The 16,530-nt window shown below is 48.5% G+C and overlaps 1 protein-coding gene across 1 annotated transcript in view; it reads left to right on the top strand.

Moving 5' to 3' along the window:
- Window positions 1-16,530, top strand: part of GRIK1 (glutamate ionotropic receptor kainate type subunit 1) — a 99,944-nt gene that overhangs the window by 53,465 nt on the left and 29,949 nt on the right. The window contains exons 4-7 of the mRNA XM_054270496.1: window positions 1,379-1,560; window positions 7,101-7,154; window positions 8,039-8,212; window positions 11,748-11,891. Coding sequence (XP_054126471.1) covers window positions 1,379-1,560; window positions 7,101-7,154; window positions 8,039-8,212; window positions 11,748-11,891 — 554 coding nt within the window. The remainder of the gene's footprint in view (window positions 1-1,378; window positions 1,561-7,100; window positions 7,155-8,038; window positions 8,213-11,747; window positions 11,892-16,530) is intronic.

Below are 16,530 nucleotides of genomic sequence, written 5' to 3'. Positions count from 1 at the left end.
CAGCAAATCCTTTCAGGTTTTTTTTTTTGCTTTTCACCCCCTTTGCACTCAAGTACTTCTTGTTGCTGGGAAGACAAACACCAGTTCTCAGTGCGAGGTGAGGATGAGATGAAGGCTTCCCTGAATGCCAGACTCCTTCCAAATCTCATTTTCCCTCCTGGAGTTGCCATCCCAGGCACTGCACCCAGGCTGCACCTTCCCAGCCAGGTGACCCCAGCCCCTTTGTCAGGGAGTGCTGGGAGCCCATTCCCATCAGAATCAGCTCCAGTGGTTTCTGCTCCTCAGCTGGCTCCTGGCCAGGCCCAGCTCTGGGTGCCTGCAGCATTTCCAGCTGAGCGCTCATCATGTTCCATTTTCTCTATTGATTGTTGGTACTAGAAAACCTGAGAGGAGCAGGCCTGGCCCTGCAGGCGGGGGCAGAGCAGCTTTTTCCCAAGCATTGCCAGCACTCGAGTGAAAGCCAGCAGCCCTCGAAGCTCAGGGGGAAGAGGGAGCTTTGTCTTGCCTTAGATGTGCCACTCAACCAGGGGCACTCACGTTCCACACAAATATTATCCCCACTCACAGCAGGAGAGGCAAGAGCTCCTTCATTTTAATAATTTGTTTGATTTTTGTCCAAGAAGTGTTCCTTGCCTGTGTTCTCTCTCCCTCTCTATGCATATTTTTAAGGCAGCCTTTTACTTCCCCTCAGCAGGAGATCAAGAATTTTTTGTGGGTGAATTGCATTTGTGGATAATGCGAGGCTGTAATCACACACCTCAAAGAGCCCTTAACTATCTTCCCTTGGTTTTGGAGGCAGTGCAAATTACACAGGAGTGCTGAATTAGCCAGTCGAGCTGCAGTGTGTTTAAACACTTGGACAAGGCTCTGGCTGAGCTCCACTGGCTTCAGCTGAGGCGTGTAAAGCTGTGCCAGCTGAACACCGAGTCTGAGAAATCACCCGTGTTTGAGGGTATAGAACTGCATCCCAAAGGATTCTCTAAGAACTCACAGCTGCTGAGTGGTGACATCGGGCAGGAAAGTTAGGAGGAGGTTTCCTCAATTTTATCTTCTTGCTGTTTGGAATTGGAATAATAATGAGCTGCACAGGAAGAAGCCTTGTTTGCTTTTCCTGTCTCAGTTTAAACATACTACACTATGTTTATATTGTATTACATCAATGCAAACATATCCTGTAGTCAAGCAGTTGAAAACACCTTCCAAAATATTTAGAAGCCAAGTAGAAACATGGGAATGAAAAGCTTTGACAATATTAGCTAGGAAGCTGGCAAATATGGAGCTAGCAATTATCCTTAGGGAGTGTGAGAGACCCTGTGTAGCTGACAATAAATCCTCGTGGCACGGGATGGTGATTGTGTCATTGCCTGTCATTTCTCAGGTCTGATTCGCCTGCAGGAGCTCATCAAAGCCCCTTCCAGATACAACATCAAAATCAAAATCCGCCAGCTGCCCTCTGGGAACAAGGATGCCCGGCCTCTGCTGAAGGAGATGAAGAAGGGCAAGGAGTTCTATGTGATATTCGACTGCTCGCACGAGACGGCGGCAGAAATCCTCAAGCAGGTACCGGGCACGGGGAGGCAGAGCTCCCCAAAATCTGCCAGCCCCTCTGATCCCACCTCCACCACAACCAAAGGCACTCCCAGGGGCCCAGGGGCTTGTGGGTGCAGGGACAGAAGTCACAACAAAAGGTGCACTGACACCCCAGAGAGCCCCACGTGTGCCCGCAGGAGCAAACGGCTTTTCTTTCTGACGTGCCAGGTCCTGCCTGGCTAGGGACATCACTCCATGTGTTTCAGCTTGCCCTGCTTTAATCAACAGGTTTTTTTTTCTTTCCCATCAGAAACAGAGGCAGAATCAGAAGGAAGATCTATCCTTCAAACCAATGGGAGAGGTTGTTGTGTGTGAGATTTGGGCAGCCACAGCGGGCAAGGACAAACACAGCCTGACATTAATGGGCTGGGACGTTCCCAGGGGCACACAGGAGTGGTGGGAATTACAAATTACTGCTGCCACTTGCTGTACATTCCTCGACAATCAAAGTCTAAAGCACAGTTTGTTGACCTGCAAGAACCACCCCCATACATTTTGAGGGCAGCTCCCTTCTTGCTGCACCTCTAGGGATAAGGGGCGAGTTATTTCTCCTGCCAGGCAATCTGATGGGATACCCTGATCCCAGCAGAACATCAGACTAACTGCCCATAAAGGTCCCTTTCTGTTCCCATCCCAGAGTGTTTTACTGCAATACTGAAGTTCTGCAGAGCAGCTCTTTGTGCCCAAGCTGGTAAGGCAAGTTACTGCATTTGTGTGTGGAGCCTGGAATGTTCCTCCCCAGGCTGGAGGAACTTGGGGCCTGCAGAACCCCAGATCAGCTGCAGCACACAATCCCTGTGAGCCTTAGGGTGAGATTTCCTGCTCCCAGGAATGCTGTCCTGCAGTAAATGTTAGGATTTCCCTGAGGTACAGGGGTGGGGAGAGCACTGCAGCAGCACTGTTTGGGCAGGGGGAGTGGGCTGTCCCCCAACTCTGCTCCTGTATGGCTGCCCAAAAGCATCCCCAAAAGGAGATTTGTGGGGGAAGAGTTAAGGTGACAACACAGATTTTGAAGGACCAGCAAGATGAAGGTGCAGATGTCTGGCACCCTGCAGAAGGCACAAAGCTTCCAATATGCCAAGCTGAGTATGGAAAAAAACCCCAAAAAGCAAACCTGAGTGTCAAAAGAAGAGGAGGGAGTGCTGAAAGATGTACTAAAGCAAGGCAAAGCAGCAGAAAAGTTTGTGTGGGATATGGATCAGCCAGACAAGTGACAGGCTGCAGATACAGATAATGCTCTCCAGTGCCTGAAGAACTGGGGGAAGGAGGGGGGATGAAGTGTGGGAGAAAACAGGAAAATTGAGAGAGGTACACCTGTGGGTCAGTGCTGTGGGAGAGGGAGCCACCTAAATATGGGCTAGAAAGAAAGGGGAGATGGCTTTTCTGTGAGCTAGCTCTGTGAGCTAGCTCTGTGGCTGAGTGTGGATGCTGGCAGCAATAACTCAGGGGCTGAGCTGCTCCCTGCCAGAGGCAGCTGTGAAATGTGGAGGTGTGCAGGGCTCTGAATTCCTGAGGCTCTCCTCTGATGGCAGGTTACAGGAAGAGCCCTGCTCATCTCCCCCTCCCTGCACTCACAGACCCCTCTGTCAGTGTTCCCTGGGTGGGAGCAAGATATCAAACCCTGGAGAAATCATTTCAGGAAAACTCTGATGTCAGTAGAGAATATTTCTGACTTTGCAAACAATCCAGTAGTTGTCACAGGAAAAACAGGTGGTGTTGTTAAATTATATAAGATTTCTAACAGGAGCAGGAGTCAGGGTCACCTGAAGCTGTCCCCAAAGCAGCTCCTTCTTGTCTGTCCTCTGTATTTAGGTAAGGCAGTAGGTGTTTAGTAGCCCATGGGGCAGGGAGGGGACACTGCTTGTTTCCCAGGGAGGGAGGTGCCCGAAGGCTCCTCTGGGAGCAGAAGGATCAGCCCAGAACTCTGCTGGAGCTGTGCTGGCAATGTGTGCACCAGGGACCTCCTCACTCCCCCCCTCCAGCCTCTGCTTTACAAAACACCACAAAAGACAGATTTCTGCTCTAATTTCTGCTTATTTATGGCTTCCGCTAAACCCCGTCAAGCCACGCTTGTTGTGTGCGCAACAAGAACAGGTGGATCAATAACCCGATTCAGCCCGAGTACAGAGCCTGCACTCAGCTGTTCCCCTTCTCTCTGACAAGCTCAGGGAGCCTGGATTCCCTCAGCCCTTGCCCAGCCCCACCGGGCCTGGCCTCCCTTGCTGGTTATGGCATTCCCCTGGAATATTTGGTTGGTGCTCTGTCTGCATTGGACAAGCACTCCCCGAGCAAATTAAATGTGGCTCTTGCCAATTGTAGTCTGTTTTATGCACAAAGCCTGCAATTTACCCTGCACGCTATTCAGTCTGATACTGCCTTTTGTGTGAGGAACTTGGCTGAAGAGGTTGAGTTGTTGTGCTTAACCCTCAGTTTGTGCCAACACACCAGGACCAATAATCTGAGCGCAGATTTTACTGCTAGGCAAGCTCACCTCTCAGAAAGTACATCCCTGCTAACCTTAAATTACCTACTCCTTTCTTCACACCCCCAAAATACATTTGAGGAAGTGCACTGTATATTTAATCAGGTTTAAGGCTCTCACAGAGCATCCTGTAAAGACGATGTGACAGACAACGCAAAGAATCATTAATTCAGTTCCTCCAGAAGGCAGAAAAACCAGGTGTCACCGTGGAGTACATTCCTGGTACAGTAATAGAGGTGGGAATAGAAAACTTGAGCTCCTGCCTGTGCTGCTTCCAGGAACCTGGCAGGTAGGCTGGAGCCCACTCCCTGCTAAGAAAAGGCTGGATTAGCTCTGTTCTCACTTCCACAGGAGAAACACCAGTGGCACATCCCCCCTCTGTGGGTGAGAAGCGGGGATGGATTAGCCTCAGAAAACAGAGGGGTAATTAATTGGAAAATGAAATGCATTTAATGGTCATGAAATGAAATGACAGCTCGAGTGAGGGAAATGCAGAGTGAAAGCAAGCACAGGACTTGGTGCAGTTCCCACTAATGCACTTGCCCATCATCCCAGTTCCAGCCCGCCTCGAAGGCAGACTGACAATGGGTCTAAATGAGGCAGGGCGTTTTTTACAAGATGAACAAATGCAAGTTAGAGCTGGGATGTGATTCAAGCCAAGAACAGGGCACCCAAAAGAGATTTTCAGACATAAGAGAGTATTTTTATCCAGTCTCTGTCAGCTCGCCATATATAATTTGACCACTGATATTTCCTTGGATTCTCTTCGTGGTTCATGACCCGCAGCTGAAAGTGCACAGCTGCAAAGGACAAGGCCCAGGCTCCTGATCTGGAAGGGATAATTAGAGATGAAAGTGTCTTTATCTCCCATTGTCCAAGCATATCTGAGTTTGGCTGAAGAACAAATGTTATACAGGGAAGGCTGGGCAGGAGATGTACAAGGAGAATATCTGAGGCTGATTTCCCTAGTTTACATTCATCTGAGTTCCACTGTAAGTAAAAGCTATTATTATTTAAATAGGACATTTGTATCAGGTGCATAATTATTTACATAATTACATGCAAAGTTATTTAAATAGCGATGTGCAATGAAACCTCATCGCAGTTTCCTGTGGGCAGGCACACAGACAGAGACGTTGCCTTCCCCTCTCTCTCTCAGGCCAGCTGCCCTGTGGGAAGCTTTGCCAGGTGCCTCTGGGGTGTGCCAGCCTGAAATCCATCCTTGCTCCGAGCAGGCTTTCACTGTCCTGTGTCTGCCGTGCTGCAAACACCCAGCAGGAGAGCCCTGGGCACTCCTGTTTACAGTGCCAGGAGCACCCAGGGAATGGAGGCTGGGGAGTTACTGATGCTCTGGGATGTCCAGCATGATTCTCAGCATTCCTCTTGCTTTTGCCTTGACTTGATTCCACCCCCTGTTTCCCTGCATCAGAGCATTAAATCGTCCTTTGGTGTGAATTTTGCTTAGGAGCCATATTACCCTTAAACATGAATTATTATTGCAAAATCTGTCTGATCCTGGAATAAAAAGCTCCTATTTAGTATCTAATGCACATGTCCAAGTGCTAAATAGCTTTTAGCTAATTCTCATCCTTAATGACTGAGAGAGAGGAGGACAACCAGTTGAGGCTGTTCTCCTCAGGGGCTTTGTTTCTGTTTGTCCTGGGGTTTGGAGGCTTTGCTTGCTTGTTTGGGCATTTCTTCTGCCTTGTTTAGGGGTGGTTGTGCTTTAAAGAACAAACCTGTAGCATGCCTTCTGCAATGACTTCCCACTGGGCTCTTTCAGTGCAGTTCCAGCTCAGAGGAGATCTGCATCATAAAAATCCCATAAATTTGGCACCTCCTTTGCAAAGCCACAGAAATCCAGTGGCTCCAGGGAGGGGGACAGAGTCCAGCCAGGTCAGCTGGGAAGCACAGCACACAAAAGTTCCCCTGGATGCAGCCCTGCATTGTTATCTGTGCATAAACAGGGCAGGAGCAGCAGCCTCCAGCTTCTTCTACAGGTAATAAAGGAGCTCCAAGAAACAGAATAGAAGAGGATTAATAAAATCAGAAATAAAAAAGGCAATTTTGATGTGTAAATCCAGTGGAGCATTTCAGTGAAATAGTTGCCTTCTGGCTTGACTTTTAGTGGCTGGAAACGGATCAGTTGTCTGTGATTAACACTGAGCTGGTTTTATTATCTGCTGCAGCTCAGAAACTTCAGGGCTTTCTTTCTCCCTTCCTTTTTCTTTCTTTTTTTTTGTTTAATCTGAAGAATTGCTGTAGACAATCCCTCTATTTCCCCCTGCCTTTCAAACAGCTCTTCAGGCACTCCAAAACTGTCCTAAAAGGGTATTAGTAACAGATCCTTGCATTGCTGTGATCAGGACTGAGCAGGAGTTAACCTTGGCCTGTGTTGCTGTCGTGGCCATGAATTCCTCAGCACTTTCCCACTTTATAATTCCTCCTCCTCCTCACAAGATGCCAGAGAGGGCAGAATTCTCCCAGACAAGTGGAGGAAGGCTGCAGGGAGGCTGTTTCTTCCAAAGTTTCTCCCATCCCAGCTGTTTTGTCACCCTCCTGCTGACCCACATTCCCCAGTGGAACAACAGGCACTTAGAGAAACTTCCTTCTTTCTGTTTTCCTGCTTTACTCCTGAGCCCTCAGCAGTGTCCTGTTCTCACCTGGCAGCAGAATACAAAAACCTGTCCCTAAGCACTTCTCCTACCAACCGTGTTGTCTGCTAATAAATTCATTTTTAGCACTCCCAGACTGCAGACTAAAGGATTTTTAAAATCAGCATCTCGTTATGTCTAGTAATTTTTCTTGCCCTGGAAGTTTTGCAATCTTTAATCTCTTTCCTGAGCAGAGGTGATAAAAACATCATTTAAATACAACAGTATATTTTTGGCTCCTAAAGAAAAATGTGGGGTTTATTGCAATCAAGCACTCATGACCTGTGATGTGTTTAACCCTTGCTTTTAAAGGCACTGCAGCACACTGGGAGCTTTCAGAGTAAAGTACCTTCACCTTTCCATCTCTTCCACAGATCCTCTCCATGGGAATGATGACAGAATACTACCACTACTTTTTCACAACACTGGTAAGGAACACTATAAACACCTGAGGGGAAATTTCCTCTGTTTCAGAAAAGACAGCTAAATTCTCCCCTTTTTCTAGGAGATCTTTGTTGCCATTAGTCAAGGAAAGCCCTGGAGAATGGGTGCTAACACTCCTTAGGAATGTCAGGACCCACAATTTCTTAAGAAAGCTGTTTGGCCCCATTTCTGGGACTGGCCAACACTTTAATGCAGTGAAAATTAATTGCAGTATGCTGATTAACAAGAAACCATCAGTACAGATGGACCGCAGTGAACAAAATAAAGAGTGAATGGCTTTGCACTGTGGGCACTGCTGGTTCATCAATGTTTAATTGTTTCATTTACTTAGGAAACCACAGAACCACAAACAGATAAAGCACCGAGGAAATTTCGTAACAAAAGTTTTCTTTGATGGCACGAACACAGCCTGGGAGGGTTCTGCATGGTTCAGCCAGCCCAGCTGCCCTGTAAATGCCATGCGGAGCACATGGAGCCTATCCATGCCACAGCCTGGCAGAGGTGCCTGGGGAGGCACAGCAGGAGAAACTGGGATTCACAAGCAGCCAAAGCACAGCCCTCACCGCGTCTCTCGGAATTTTCGTCCCCTCAGCTTAGGAAGCAGCTTGACACTGGCCAGCCAATTCCTCATGTCGGCCTGTCAGAGCTGCAGCACTGCTATAAATTCGCATGTGCAGGTTGCTTGCAAAGCAGTTCTGCAGTGGGGGATTGATCTTTTCTCTCCCAAAAGCAGCTGTGTGGTGTCACCCACCTCACTCACACAGCTTTGGCTCAGTCAGGCTTCACAAGGAGCCAGGGCGGGCACAGGGGGAAAGCCCCACAATTTCCTTTAGAAATGGTTCTGTTTGTGTTCCTGCCGGCGCTTTAGGACCTGTTTGCCCTGGACCTGGAGCCCTACAGGTACAGCGGGGTGAACATGACGGGCTTTCGGCTGCTCAACATCGACAACCCGCACGTGTCGGCCGTGGTGGACAAGTGGTCCATGGAGAGGCTGCAGGCACCACCCAAGCCTGACTCGGGGCTGCGTGATGGCACCATGACTGTGAGTGAGCCAGGGGGCATGGGGACAGCGAGGGAGCAGCCACACTGCCAGGGGGGCACAGGGACAGCGAGGGAGCAGCCACACTGCCAGGGGGGCACAGGGACAGCGAGGGGGCAGCCATACTGCCAGGGGGGCACAGGGACAGCGAGGGAGCAGCCACACTGCCAGGGGGGCACAGGGACAGCGAGGGAGCAGCCACACTGCCAGGGGGGCACGGGGACGGCAAGGGGGCAGCCACACTGCCAGGGGGGCACAGGGACAGCGAGGGGGCAGCCATACTGCCAGGGGGGCACAGGGACAGCGAGGGAGCAGCCAGGGAGCCAGGGGGGCACAGGGACAGCGAGGGAGCAGCCACACTGCCAGGGGGGCACAGGGACAGCGAGGGGGCAGCCATACTGCCAGGGGGGCACAGGGACAGCGAGGGAGCAGCCAGGGAGCCAGGGGGGCACAGGGACAGCGAGGGAGCAGCCACACTGCCAGGGGGGCACAGGGACAGGGAGGGAGCAGCCAGGGAGCCAGGGGGGCACAGGGACAGCGAGGGAGCAGCCAGGGAGCCAGGGGGGCACAGGGACAGCGAGGGAGCAGCCACACTGCCAGGGGGGCACAGGGACAGGGAGGGAGCAGCCAGGGAGCCAGGGGGGCACGGGGACAGCGAGGGGCAGCCAGGGAGCCAGGGGGCACGGGGACAGGGAGGGGGCAGCCACACTGCCAGGGGGGCACTAAGTGAGCGCCAATGCTGCCAGGGGTGGCCCAGGGACAATGCCCCAGCACGCTGCCATTGTTCACCTCAGCCCTGTGAAAACTGAAATGCTGCCTGCCCCACTTCTCCCATCACCTTCTGCACTGTGCAGCAGGAAACACAGCAGAAAATAGGACTTCCCCAGCAGGTGCAGGATTTGTGACCTGCAGGGGCAGATCCCACACTGTGGGAAGGGAGTAGCATTTTGAAATGGATGAAGTGCCCTTTCTCCTCATTTCCATCTCTACAGAAGCTCAGGCTTTTGAGAGGTAATTTAAAGATAGATGGGAGGTATCATCAAGGCAGGGAATCAGGATTCCTCCCAGCACTCCCCCAAGGAGGAAAGGAAAGAATAGGAACAATTACAGAGACGGCATGACTCCATTCAGTTTGGCAGGGTGAAGGGTTGCCATCTCTTTGCAGTATGAAATAATGTGTCTCATGGACTGAGTGGAGTTCGAAGTGATAAGAAATAGACTTTATTGCAGGTGATTTCAGGGAAAATTTGGAAATGTCTTAACATCCTGAGGAGAAATGCATTAAGTGTGCTGTCCCTGGCATTGCACACACTGGTGCTGCTTTGGGCTGGGTCACCATGCTCACTCATACCCAAAGCAGGGAGAAAGCTGTCTCTGGGAATTCCTGATGGGCATCCACACAGAAATCCCCCAAATACAGCACTGGGAAAAGCAAAGTTCTCAGCACTCTTCTGCTGTCCTTGCCATCCCTGACTCTCGTGCTCTCCTTTGCATCTTCATATCTCAGTGTCCTTGATGCCCTGGCAGAGCACTGAGGGGAGCCTCTCCCTCCTTGCTGGGATCATTTCAGTATTCCCAGCAGGTTCCATTATTGCCCAGGTTGATGGAGAGCTGCACCACTGCTGCATTTCATTTGGCAATAAGGCTGTGACAGGCGGCAGAGTGCACGGAGATCAGGACCGAACATCCTGTTATTAACTCAGGATTTATCCCTTCTGGTTCATGCTCTGCTGTTTGCCCTGAAAGCAGCTTGTGGGAAGTCAGCAGGGCACAAGCAAGGCAGCTCTGAGTTCACGTCCTGCTGGATGCCCAAGCTGCACCCAGAGGCACAGCTGGTCTAATGAGATCTCTGCCTTTCTTTGCAGTGGCTTAAGCAGCACACAGAAATGAGAAAAACAAGTTCCAGGACTGGCTCTGAGCCTCTGTCTCCTGCCATAAAAGCACACAAGTCAGGGTGAGGTGTTTGGAAAATGAGGTGACCTGTTGCACCCCACAGCCCTAAACAGAGCCACGGTGAGGGGAGAAGTGACAAGCCAAGGGAGGTGGCACAGCTCCCCACTGCCACACGAAGCAGGGCCCAGTGACAAGTGGCACAAGGACAGGGCTGAGCAGCCAGGCCTGGCAGTGCTGCAGACAGCGTGGGCTCAGGGCAAAGCATCAGCACTGCCAGGCAGAGCAGAGAGAGCACAGAGGAGCTGTCTCACCGAACATCTCCTCCCAGGCTCTCTGGGACACAGGCAGAGCCAGTAAAATCCAGCCCTGATGCCCAGTCCAGTGTAAAACTGAGCTCTGCTGGCATTGATAGGAATATTTCCATTGAGTTTGTGGGATTTGGGGTCAGCCCTTGATGCCCTGAGTGTTCTTGGAACAACTGTCTGCTGTGAGACACTTCACAGTGAGAGCAGCTGGCATTGTCTCCTCCTGCTTGACTCATCACTCACAATGTTTTCTCTTCTCACAATTTGCTCCCATTGTGGAGCATTATTTTGGGCAGATTCTGTCAAGCACATCAAGACCAATTCCTCTTCTGCTCTATCTTAAGATTAGTCCTTAAATTCAGATACACTTGAGCAAAACCCTCCAATACTGGGACCACTGATGCTGTTGTAATTTAGTCAAGTAAATGGAACAAACAAAGAAGCAAATGTGTTAATTTCCCAGAGGAATTGCATGGAAAAGAAACAGAAAACTGATCAGCTCTGTAGTTCCTATAAAGGAGTCAGTTTCTCATCTGCAGAATTGCTGCCTTTTTCCTTCAGGCCCTGGTTTAATTATACAATAGTTTTACCTGGAAGGTAATTTGTGCAGCATCATTAGGGAGACACAGCCATTCCCATCTCACTGTGAGAGCACTGAAGCCCAGTGCAGGTGGGGGTGAGACTTTTCTGAGGTGGCAAAGTGGGACAGAGTGTGTGATGTCACTTTGAGGCTGTGCCATTAAACCCACAAACCCTCTCTCAAAAGAAACACACACTGGGGCACAAAGAGCACCCACTAATTTTGGTCTCTGAATATATGGGGTAGTATTCCAGGACCTAAGGCTGTAGTGGGAAGTTAGATGTGTGAGTCCAAGTTAATCCCCCAAAACCACACCTCCAAAGGACATTTCCCCTCTCTCTAGGGCACCATTGCACAGATTGTGCCAAAAGCCAGGATCCTGGAGGGCAGCAGATACCTGGGCAGTGGGATGTGTCCCAGGTGATCAGTGGGATTGGCTTCCCTGGAAAGCAGGGCCAGCCTGTCCTGTTGGGAAGGAAGCAATCCCACAAGTGCCATGAGAAGAGTGGCTCATACACCTGGCACTTCTTAGAACCCCTCTCCAGCCTGCCTGGGACCCCTGACCTCCCTCTCCCTGTAGCTCCCCGGCGTGGTTTCCCTCCAGTGCTGAAAACACTCCAAAACAACGCGGAGAACTGGATTTGGCTGCTCCTCAGGGCTCCAAGGCGAGCCCAGGAGAGGTTTTCCCTGCGAGGAGCCTCGGGCAGGGCTGGCAGCAGTGGGGAAAGGCAATAACTCACTCGGGGCTGTGTTTGTGCAGACGGAGGCTGCGCTGATGTACGACGCCGTGTTCATGGTGGCCGTGGCCTCGCAGCGGGCGGCCCAGATCACCGTCAGCTCCCTGCAGTGCCACCGCCACAAGCCCTGGCGCTTCGGGCCCCGCTTCATGAACCTCATCAAAGAGGCAAGTGCAGAGCCCGCCCTCCCTTCCTTCCTTCCTTCCTTCGCTCAATGTCTGTTGTGGATGTTGTTGATGATTTCTAAAATGTGAGGCAAGCACAACAGTTGTTGTGGAAATGGAACGAAAAGTGAGTCTGTAGCTCTGTCCTTGCTTTGCTGTGCAATTCCAATTGTATTGCAGATTGTTTGATCGGGGATCAATAACCAGAAAACATTGCAGCCAGTATTTCTAAAGAGGGAAATTGCTTCCTGAAGCAATGCTCTATCTTACAAGATAACTGATCTTGATCCAGAGATGTCCTAAAAATACTCATTTTAGTTGAAATGCCTTCACTCTTTCAAAAGTCCTGGTTTTGTTTTGATTTTCAAATGGAAATCTTTCCTTTAGGGAAGTGTGGAAATGAAAATTGGAAATTAGGTATGTTTAGGTAAAACATATGTTTTACCTTTTCCCCACCTCAGTCCCTGCGTTTGAAGAATAATTATAATGAAATTGAAAGATAACAAAAGACTTTGTCTCAGTGAATGCCCCTGCAGTGATGGCCCCCTTATTTTGGGGGATGCTGAGTATAAAACTAAGGGGTCCTGAAGCCTAAACTGGAATACTTTGCCCAAGAGTAGCAGATGTACCCCAGCAGATCAATTCAAAGCCTGAACAGTGACACAGCTCTCATTTATCATGGACAAGCAGCTCCTCTTGCATGGAGTGAGATATGGGAGCTAATTACTGATGGCCTTGCAAATAGAGTCTCTCATGGTCAGTAAAACACTGATTTAAACACTCTGAGAGTCTTATCTTCCTGGGGCTGATGTAGCCAAAAAAGGTGGCTGTTAAAAGCAGAGGATAAGGTTTAACAAGACCATATTGAGTTTCCTGTAAAGCCTAAAACACGAGTTGGAAACAAATAGCAAATACATTTGGACCCCTGATCATGTTAGGGTCTGGTTTGTTCAGCAGGGATAGAGGAACTTTATAATTAGGAATCAGTGAATAGGTATGGAGAAAACAAAGTCAAGGAGGCAGAGTGTTAGCTTGGGCCCACACAGGCAGAATTTAATTGTCCTGTGTTTTGATGTGGTGCTGACATTCTGTGAAGGCATTTTACAGACTGATCTAAAGACAAATATTCAGTACTCCAGTCTAAACAGACCAGTTTCAGACAAAGAATTTGCCTGCAGCGATTCCTGCAGATGCTGGAGTTAACAAGTGCTTCAGTGGCTCCCTGGTGAGTTTTTGCATTTTATTTTGGTGGTGAAAAGAACTGAGGTCACCTCATTTGCTTTGTGGGCCAGCTCTATGAAATGTCTGAGATCAAGGCTCTGCAGCAGCCCATTAAGGAGTTTTTAATGAGAAGTAAATCCTTGTCAGAAGCTGTGTCTCTCAGTGACCCAGTGCCATTCACAGCTGAGGGATGTTCCAATCTTGGAGCCTTCTGGAGGCATTTGCAGGGAGTGCCCCTTACCCTGCTCAGAGGGAAGAGGAGATGTTTTCTGTCTGCAGACAACAGAAAGGATGATCCTGCCTTTTCTGAAGGAAAAATGGGGGTAAACATGAAATATGTTTATAATTGAATGATCCAGTTCTGCTCATGTCCCCTCTAAAGCACAAGATAAGGCCCTAGATTATGATTGTTTTTCAATTATCATCAAAACCAGTGGGAGCTTCCCTTGTTCAAATCCAGCCACAATGAAAAGAACAACTGCGGAGAGGATAGAGATGCCGGTTGGATTCTGAGGGACTGTTAAATGGCCTCAGGCAGAATCACAGAGAAAGATCTCAGAGATTGAAAGAGATCTGAAGAGATTTCAGCTCCTGCTGTGTTTCTGAGGAGATCCATGCCAAGCACTGAGACCAGGAGGGAGAGCCATCCATCTGCATTCAGTACTGGAAGGAGAGGGGACTGGAGGTTTCTCATTACAGTAAAAGTAAAATTTAAATTATGACAGAAGGGAAAGCAATCCATCTGCAGAGGGATCCATCAGTTTGTTGTGTTTCTGACTGGCAGCAGCTCCAAACGCAGGGGCACAAAGAATCTCATAAGAACAGAACATTTCTGTTGTTTAATGGTCTTTGATTACTTACTCCCAGAGTCAGCCTGTCAGAGTGTTTTCCTGGGAGTGTTTTCCTGCAGAGTGGAACACATCAGAAGGAGAGAGCAGTACAAGAGCCTGATGCCACAAGAGCCAGGAAATCTCCCCTGCTCTCTGAGACAGGGGCTGTGGGGCAGCATGAAATCTTTGTGCCATGACTGGGAAAAGATGACAACATCTTGCTCCAAACCATGAAATAAAATCTCTTCTGCTGCATCTTTTTTATTGCATTTTAGCCCTGAGCAGTGACAGGGTCTGGGGGTGCTGGCTGGATTTCTCCTCTGGGCTCTGGAGCTACAATATTCAGCTACATCAAACTGAAACAGCTGTTTACTTTGGTAGGGCTTCTCTCAGCAGATAATTTAATAGTAACACTTGATTCACTCTCACTAAAACAATCTTTTTTCTTTGTTTCATTTCTCATAAACTTTACTGCTAGTCCATGAAGTGCATTTCTGCTCTGAGCCTATTAGTGGCTGCTGCTTTGACCTGAAATCTCTTAATTAGGAGAGCAAACAAAACAACAGCCTGACCTGCATCCCATGGTGCTTTATTAGGAAATAAAGCTCAGCTTCCCGAGAAGACAATGAGGCTGAGGGCAATGTCAATAGGCATTCTTACTCTGAAATCAAATTTCAAGTGGAAAAACACTTATTTATGGAATTATCTAGGCCCAGATTGCAAAGTAATTGCAGGATTGCATGCTGGGAATAAATACATATTGAATTGATGAAAATTGATAAAAAATTATCTGCCAGGGTACTGGCACTGTGATATCCAAAATCAAAACAAGCTGTTTGACAAAAAGATTGCATATATTTTCTTCCATTCTGTTTTCAGCTCATTAAATGTTTCCTGGGCAATAGATTTGTTTATAAAAAGCAAGCTAGAACCATTATAAAGTGACTTTATCTGAATGCATGGAGAATGTTTTGATATTTGCTGCACAGAACATTTTTTCAGGACATATTTAATATATCCAGGCTTACACAAACATAGTTCACAATCTTCCCTGTTCACAGTCCACTATAATCCCATCCCTCTGGCCGTGGAAAATGCCCCTTTCTGCCTCTCACTGCATTTCCATTCCAGTGCTGCTCAGGGAAAGGCCAGGACTTTTCCTGGACCTCTTCCAAGAAAAGAGGCTGTGGAGCATCATAATTCTCAGTTTATCTCCACAGATAAAGCCCTGTGCTAGCGAGTGCTGAAATTCTCTTTATTCCATCAGTTATGCCAGATTTGGAGCAGGATAATGGCCAAGCCATACCCTAACTCACTGAATTCCATAATCCTGGGGATCTCTGGTAATAAGAGGATTAATTGTGAGGGCTGACAAGTTGATGTGTGGCTCATCACACACGATTTCCACTCCAAGGAGAAGCAATATCACTGTCACTTCAATCTGGCAGCTCTCTCTGCAATTCCAATAAAGCAGGGGCTTTCTCTTCCCAAAGGAAAGAAAACCAAAGGAAAATTAAACTGGTCTTGGTCAGTAGCATTTTGGTTATTATTTATTGATTTATTATTTATTATTATAGAGGTATTGTTATTTATGGCCTTGGGAGGTTTTGTTACATAAGAGAAACCTGAGGTGTTCTGAGCATTGTAGGTTTAGGTGTTCCTAAGTTTTTGAATTTTTCATTCAAGTGTCAGGTACCATCAAAGCCCTCATCAGAAATTGGGAATATTGGTTCCTTTCACCCCGGTGGTTAATTAGCAATGTACATTGCATCAATAACTGATGTTCATTTTGCCCAGGAACTTCTGATAATAAAGAGATTATAACCCCAAGAATTAAATATATATGCCATGGGTCAAAATAACCCCAGGACAAAACAGAGCAGGCAGGAGAATATTCCTATCTCCAACTAGACTTCACTCCAGCTTCTGAGTGTACTCCTCTCACAAGGAACAGTCCAGGGACTGATTTCGGACCAAACTCCCATTAAAGCCAGGGAAAAACCCAGCTGATTGCTTGCCTTTAGGGAAAAGTTTCCAAATGTTCAAGTTACACTTAGACAGCAAGAGAAGGGAAAAAGAGAGAGCCAATAAAAAATACAGGTCTGTCCTACAAAATAGATAATTGGATCTGGTCTGTTTGGGGAATTTCTCGAGTCAGTTTGGACACTGCTGCAGGGATGCACAGGGTGGGATTGTTTGGTGTCCGTGCAGGGCAGGGGCTGGGCTGGGTGATCCCTGGGGGTCCCTTCCCCCTCAGGATATTCCATGAGTCTCTGATAAGGCTGGAAGCAGCTGAACTGATCAGTTCTGGGATTGAACTGTTGATTGGCTCTGGCAGGAATCTGCTGGGGGCTGCTGCATTGATCCAAGATGGTGAAGTGGAAATTGATACAGACCTGTGATGGGTGGGAATTGACAAAACTCCCCTGGAGTGTTTGACCTTGGAGGCTGAGTCAGCTCTGTTCTCCTGATGTTGTAATTTCCCATCAAGCTATTGATGGGGATTGTAACTGGAATATTTAACCCCAGAGCTCAGCTTGTGCTTTCCCCACAATGCTCATCCTTTCCACAGTGAAAGCAGGGAGTTCCAC

The sequence above is a fragment of the Melozone crissalis genome, unplaced genomic scaffold (genome assembly GCF_028551555.1).
Source record: "Melozone crissalis strain CALT ecotype California unplaced genomic scaffold, PUWL_Pcris_2 ptg000009l_1, whole genome shotgun sequence".
In the NCBI taxonomy this organism is placed as follows: domain Eukaryota; kingdom Metazoa; phylum Chordata; class Aves; order Passeriformes; family Passerellidae; genus Melozone; species Melozone crissalis.
The sequence above is the reverse complement of the archived record's forward strand: the minus strand, read 5'-3'. Positions and strand labels throughout refer to the sequence as shown.